Source organism: Nicotiana attenuata, chromosome 6, assembly GCF_001879085.1.
Source record: "Nicotiana attenuata strain UT chromosome 6, NIATTr2, whole genome shotgun sequence".
Lineage (NCBI taxonomy): Eukaryota > Viridiplantae > Streptophyta > Magnoliopsida > Solanales > Solanaceae > Nicotiana > Nicotiana attenuata.
In genome coordinates, this window is record NC_031994.1 from 77,596,609 (window position 1) to 77,603,488 (window position 6,880).

Below are 6,880 nucleotides of genomic sequence, written 5' to 3' on the forward strand. Positions count from 1 at the left end.
TCAAAAGTTAAGGACAATAGGTCCTGAAGTCCTGAACTTAGACTAACAAGCTCAAAAGTTAAGGACAATAGGTCCTGAACTTAGGCTAAGAAGTCAAAAGTTAAGGACAATAGGTCCTGAACTTACAGTTACAAGTTCAAAAGTTAAGGACAATAGATCCTGAAGTCCTGAACTTAGACTAACAATTAATCTCAAAAGTTAAGGACAATAGGTTCTGAACTTAGGCTAAGAAGCCCAAAAGTTAAGGACAATAGGTCCTGAACTTAAACTAACAAGCTCAAAAGTTAAGGACACTTGATCCTAAACTTACAGTTACAAGTTCAAAAGTTAAGGACATGTAGTCCTGAAGTTAAGTTCAAAAGTTAAGGACATGTAGTCCTGAAGTCCTGAACTTAGAGTTACAAGTTCAAAAGTTAAGGACATGTAGTCCTAAAGTTAAGTTCAAAAGTTAAGGACATGAGCAGAAGGGTATTTTCGTCCGGGCAGTTAAAGTTTATTAAAGCAGTGGCTAAAGACTAAAGACATTTTAAACAGTGGCTTAAAAGTAAATACATGTGTTATTAGTGGCTAACCGTGCACTTCCCCCCACAAAAATAACGGCTTCGAGTTAGTTTCTGATATCAAATCAAAGACACTATTATCAGAGCGGCCCAACGAGTTTTGTGGCCTAAAGCCAAACTTTATGAGGGGCCTTAACTTTTCTAAAAAATAAAAATTTATTTATTTATTTGAAGTCTATTTTTCTAGTGTTTCTTAGATACAAAGTTATTAATAATTTTCTTATAATCAATAACTCCTAATAAGTATTTATTCTTAATTAGTACTTAATCCATATAACCTTTCTTGAGAAATTGTTGATCTTAGGTAGGATTTTATCAATTTTAATTTTGAATTTTTTTTTCTACCGAAGCGACAATAACAAGAGTTATTAACATTATTCCATAAGTAATATAGGCATTGGAAAAAGAATCAAATCTTTTTATTTGACAGAGTGTATCAATTAAACTGTTATCTTCTAATTGTACTATTTTTCTTAATATTTTTAATTCCGAAGATAAATCTAAACCATCAATATCGAATTGATTATTATGCTTTAAGGAACATTCAAGATTAAGAGAATATTTTTTCAAATTTTCATCATCTAGTGATCTTAATTTTTACCGCTAAATAGAAAATCAAAAATACTTTCATATGCTTCGAATTGTTCAAATCTATTTTGAAGTGAAAAAAAAATAGCATTATCTACTATGTATAAAGTAATCAACTCCAAAGGACTCTTCGAAAGATTTTGAGATTTTATATCATACGTTTCTTACGAAATTCGGGTTCGATATCTATTTCAAGTGCAATTTTCGTGGCAGAAAAGATTGCAGCTGCAAATCCTTCTTCTCTATACTTGTTAAAGAAAGAAATCAAACTTTTTCACTTTCAGAGAGTCTTTTTTTAAAACTTATACATAGTCTATTTGGTGTAACAAAAAACGGGGCCCTTACAAATGTGGGGCCTAAAACAGTTACTTTACTTGCTTTATGGAAGGGCCGCCCCGGACTATTATAGGTTGTTCAAGCTTTTATTTATTAGTCCTATACTATAACACCTGATAAAAGTAGTGGGGATTTAAACACTTAAATGAATAATCAAAATCATTTTCATTGAGAACATGCGAATGAAATCCGTTGTTATTAATCGAGGCATTTATGAAAATGAAGTTACTCTGTTTTTTTCTTTCTTTCCAAATTTCACTAGTCCTAAAACAGGTTTGGTTGCCTCTCTAACTCTATAAGGTAGGGGAGGTTACCTCCCCAGGCCCTACTTGAACATTTCACTTCATTGGTTTGATGTTGTTGTTAAAACAGGTTTGGTCGGAGACGCGCGCGTCCTCTCTCTCTCTTTTTTCTTTTTACCTAATTTCCTTTTCATAACATGCTATCACCATTTCCTTTTCATAACATGTCACTATGTCAGTACAACTTTACCTTGAGTCATTTAAATTATATGGGGAATCATTACCTTGAACTTTTGGGGTGTGTTGGACGTCAAAAATGGTGAGAGTGAAGAGAATGGTGTGTGGCGAGAATCAGACTTTTTACCTCTAAGATTCAATTGTAAAGTTCTACAAGAGGAGAGAGCTAATTAAATGCAATAGTTTGCAAGTTGTATTAAAGCAATTGTGCCATTGTTACTGGTTATTGTTATTGCTTGTCTTTCTACTTTCTGGTTCCTACGTTGCTGGTAATATCTTTTTGGCTTCTGTTGTTGTCACTGATCTAGTGTCTCTTTTCGTTTTCTTGAGCCGAGGGTCTATCGAAAACAGCCTCTCTACTCCTCTAGAGTAAGGGTAAGATCTGCGTACACACTATCCTCCCAGACCCCACTTGTGAAATTTTACTAGGTTGTCGTAGTTGATGTTTTTTCCATTACTGACGGGGAGCAGAGAGGGGATGAGAAGACAAAAGTCACAATACAATGGAGTAATCTACTTAAAGCTAGAGTGCATCCAAAAACTCGAGAGTGCACTCGAGAAGAGTGGTGAACGAATGTCACTAATAGCTCCAATGTCCGCAAATCTTTTGTTTATTTCCTTCAAAATGGTAGATAAGTAAAATAGTGGAAAAATAAAGAAGTTATTTCCAGGAGAACAGTAGAGCTCTTCTTCCTTGGCTTTGGTTGGATATACAAAAAACCAGGAAATGCAACAATATTTTCTTCCTCCTAGATAGAATTAGAAATAACAAGAGGAGTTACTGTTAGTACTAGCAGTGATTCCTTGACATACTATACTATGCCCCCTTTTTTGACAGGTTCCAACACAACCAATGCCTGCTGCTGCTCTTCTTCTTCTTCTTCCACTCCGACCACTTCTTCAATCTTTGCCTCTATATGTTGTCTACAGTATCTGAATATTACCAGACATATGAATGCTGCCAAGGACCAAAGCCACACACTTTTTAGTTCAATCTAAGCTAACTGCCATTTTGTTAGAATATGCTAACTCCACAAATGGCTTAGATAAAAGATCAAACCAAATCTAACAATAATGAATGAACTGGTTCGCAAATTACCTGTGAAGATTCGTGTTCTGACAGAGGTTAGGTTCCAAAATGCAGTCAATGCTGATGCTGCTATCATTTTCTTGTGAGAGCAAGCTCCCCATGTCTCCATCATCCAACATTTCATATAGTTGGCTGTCTCAACAAAATATGCACTTGTTTGAAATGTAGAAGCAACCATCAATAGGAAATAATCTTTAATCTGAAGCACTTATTACCTTTATTAGATATCTGAGAAGAATAAGAGGAATACAGTTTTGGGGCAGTAAAACTGATGAAAAATCCTGACAAGATTGAACACCAGAAAGTATTTAGTGTTAATTATTCTGAAATTTCATGATAGAATGTAATACTAATAATGTGCATTTATTTAGGACAATTGAGTGATCATACCGAGGGCACAGAGCCTCCATAGAGTTATCAAATGGCCATACTCAGCTCCAATTAGCAGGACTGGTACTAACTAAAACAATAGGCACATTTCCAAAAAATGACAAGTACTTAAGCATGAAAATATATAAGTACAGAACTAGTGCTAAAATGGAAGTTTATAAACTTGAGAGTAGGAGAATAAGATAACATACTTTGAGGGTCATAGCAGGTTCTCCTGAAAAAAGCTCTCTTGTTTTCGAAATTGCAAGATTTGCAGCTGGAAGTATCAATCTTCCCATTCTCAAAATGTCATCTTCAGTCAGCTGAAATTCACTCTTTACTTCTGAACCATCTCTGAATTTTAGTAATTAATGAACCATTCAGAAATAGTGCATTATTGAGAAGCATAAATAACTTACTAGTTGAACGTTTGTTTACCTTTGGCGAATGGAATGTGAGAAGAATGAAACAACCAAAAACAGTAATCCCAATTGCGACATGATAGAAAAAATGCTGCAATCAAGAATATTATCAAATGGAAATCTCTTCTTATTAAAAAGAAAAAGTGGGATATAAGAGAAGGAAATATACCTAAAAGTAACTCCTTTTGCAAAACAACAAGATAAAAAACAGAGAGACCCTAAACCAAACCAGAGGCTTGACCTTGCCACATCCCTCCACATCACTAAATCACTTAACAGCAGCTCAATTCTGTTTATTAAATCACACCCTTCTCCTCCTTTTGCTTCTATTGCTTAAAAAAACAAAAAAAACAAAAAAAAGTAAGCACAAGAAATGAAATATGGTGTTAAAAAGTAAAGATCAGAATAATCTGAGACATACTTGTTGAATTTGAAAGAACCAAGTTAAGCTTATCCTTTTTGGATTTACCACTATTCCTCTTCTTTCTTGGTTTAACCACTTCCTCAACTAACCCCAAATCTCTATCTTCTCTCATTTCTTGCTCTAACCTTCTCCTTGATCTTCTATTATTTCGTGGCGAAGCACCAACTAAAGAGTTTCTACTTCTTCTCCTTGTACGAACCCCATTAGGCTCAACCCCATCGTCAACCAATTCAAGCTTATCAGCAAGACGAGTCCTGGATTTTCGAAGAGGAGAAGGAGAAGGCGAAAGAAGTACCAGCTCGTGAAGCGGGAGATTATTACTGTAAGGAGGCTTATTAGGTGACATCGTTGGAGAAGCTGGTAATCTTGGTGAAGGGACTATTTCAAGAGAGACTCTTGGAGTAAGAGATTCATTTTCTTCATCATATCGGCGGAGTTTTGAGAGTCTTGATGCTGATTTTGTTCGGCTTCGTGGCTCAGATCGATGAGATGGAGGAGTTGTATCCATTGTTGATACTAGAGAAGTTTGAGTCATTCTAATTTTGCAGTGTTTTCCTTTTTTTTATTCTTGATTAGCAGGGGAGGAGGGTATGGACAAGATTCTGGTGCGATTTGAATAAGAGGTAAGGAGAAAATAGCCGTTGGAGGAGACATTATCTTTTTCGGCATTTGATTATTTTAGCGGCGGAATTTGGGCCCATTGGGCTTTTGATTCTTAGTCCTAACGGTAGGAAATGGGAGGCAAGTCCGTTTGTTAGCTTTTCACCTTTGTGGGCTTTTGCTGCTCTTGTAGGGGTTCATGGTTCGGTTTGGAGATTTTTCCCTAACAGAAATCAAATCGAGTAAGTCGGGTTTTTAAATATTAGAACCAAACCAAACCAACTAAGTCAATTTTTCTCGATTTGGTTTATGTCAAGTTTTGTCGTTTTTTAAGTTTTTTCGGTTATTTATCATTTTTTTCTTAAATATAAGACATACACTACCACACACATTTTCCGGCGACCACATTTTCAACGTTACACTATCAAATCAATTGCCCTTTGAGAAATCTATTATTTACTAAAATATATTGATGATAATTGAATAAAATGGTGATGAATAATTTAAAGACTCAATTAAAAAAATATTTTTTTTAACATGAAATGAATTCTTACACTTAACAAAAGAAAACTACCAATCAAACTAGAATATAAAGGTAAAAAACTATACTAAAAGTGCAAACGATTAACATTCACCATAAAATTTTGGAAACTTTGTATAAAAATATACATATATATATAGGTGTAATAATAAATTTGAAATAGCTGCTCCTATAGTCGGTTTGGTTCGGTTATTTTTTGATTAAAACCAAAACCAAACCAAATTTGATCGGTTTTTAAAATTCAAAACCAAAACCAAACCAAACCAAAAAGTATCGATTTTTTGGTCGGTTTGGTTTGGTTTTCGGTTTGGTTCGGTTTTTCGGGTTTTTATGAACACCCCTATGCTCTTGGATTCCAGCTGCAGTTTTTGTTAGTAATCTTTTTTTATGAGGAATTTTCATAAAGCACTATAGTATAGAGCCTATTAACTATAGTTTGTGTAATTACTATTTGTAGCCACTATTCAATTGTTACTAGTTTGTATCACGTGTATTCAAACATGCAACAAATACTGCTTGTGTCAATTGTATTTGTTCGCACAATGAATAGAGCCTGTATCAACTGTTTTTGTTCACATAATTGTATTTATTCGCGATGAATACAGCATGTATCAACTGTAACCTGGGTGAAATACAAGGGTGTATACAAATGATACAACTTGTAGCGATTGTATATATACGCGTACACAAATGATATGCAACCTGGGTGAAATACAAGGGTGTATACAAATGATACAACTTGTAGCGATTGTATATATACGCGTATACAAATGATACAACATGTATAGACTGTATTCGTTAGTGCAATGAATACAACTAAGGCGAAATGCTCTGATTGAGAGTCAAACTCAAGACCTCCGCTAAGTAAGCGGGTCCTCCAACCAACTGAGCTACGAGAGCTTGTTGCTCTTTTGTTTCAGTTCAAACAATTAATCTCTTGTTTCATGGATTTGTTATAAATTTCAAATATAGCTAGGAATGGTAAATTTGCTGAAAGTATAGCTACGAATGGTAAATATTTGGTGTGACGCGTAACTTTTTCCTTTTTTATTGAAAAATCTATGCGGTATACCCATTAGAAACACTAGTTCACTGCATATACATTTAAAATATTTATTTTACCTTGTATACCTATTTTATAAAACTATAGTTACTTTTAATTGTGGTGCCTATGCTTTCCAGAGCCGGGAGTCTATTGGAAACAACATCTCTACCTCCACAAGATAGGGGTAAGGCATGCGTGCACACTATCCTCCCCCGACCCCAAACATACCATAATATTCTGATTTGGAATACAATATTCAAACCAAAATAAATATTAGAGTACCGTATTCAAACCAAAATAAATATTAGAATATAATATTCAAACCAACACACTTTGATAGTATAGCACACTAATAATATATTCTGTTTTATGATTAAATATTGATATATTGTTAGAAATAATTTAGGAATACTACTATTCCTTAAT

General features: G+C 34.3%; 1 protein-coding gene across 2 annotated transcripts; it reads right to left on the minus strand.

Moving 5' to 3' along the window:
* LOC109227274 (reticulon-like protein B17) lies at positions 2,545–4,894 on the minus strand. Of its 2 annotated transcripts, none has more exons than XM_019392377.1 (8): positions 4,266–4,894; positions 4,014–4,170; positions 3,861–3,935; positions 3,635–3,776; positions 3,444–3,513; positions 3,269–3,334; positions 3,063–3,185; positions 2,545–2,921 (listed from the first exon to the last, which is right to left on the minus strand). In XM_019392377.1, exons 1-8 carry the CDS (start codon positions 4,801–4,803, stop codon positions 2,776–2,778), a joined length of 1,317 nt encoding a protein of 438 aa, XP_019247922.1. In that variant the 5' UTR covers positions 4,804–4,894; the 3' UTR covers positions 2,545–2,775. The 2 variants fall into 2 exon arrangements, with proteins under 2 accessions (XP_019247922.1, XP_019247920.1); XM_019392375.1 differs by having other exon boundaries at positions 4,014–4,176; positions 4,266–4,893.

Coding starts and splice junctions, on each gene's coding strand:
- LOC109227274 (XM_019392375.1), bottom strand. CDS start 4,803: ATGACTCAAACTTCTCTAGTATCAACAATGGATACAACTCCTCCATCT. Junction 4,177..4,265: donor GGTTCTTTCAAATTCAACAA/GTATGTCTCAGA, acceptor TGTTTTTTTAAG/CAATAGAAGCAAAAGGAGGA. Junction 3,777..3,860: donor TCACATTCCATTCGCCAAAG/GTAAACAAACGT, acceptor ACTAAAATTCAG/AGATGGTTCAGAAGTAAAGA.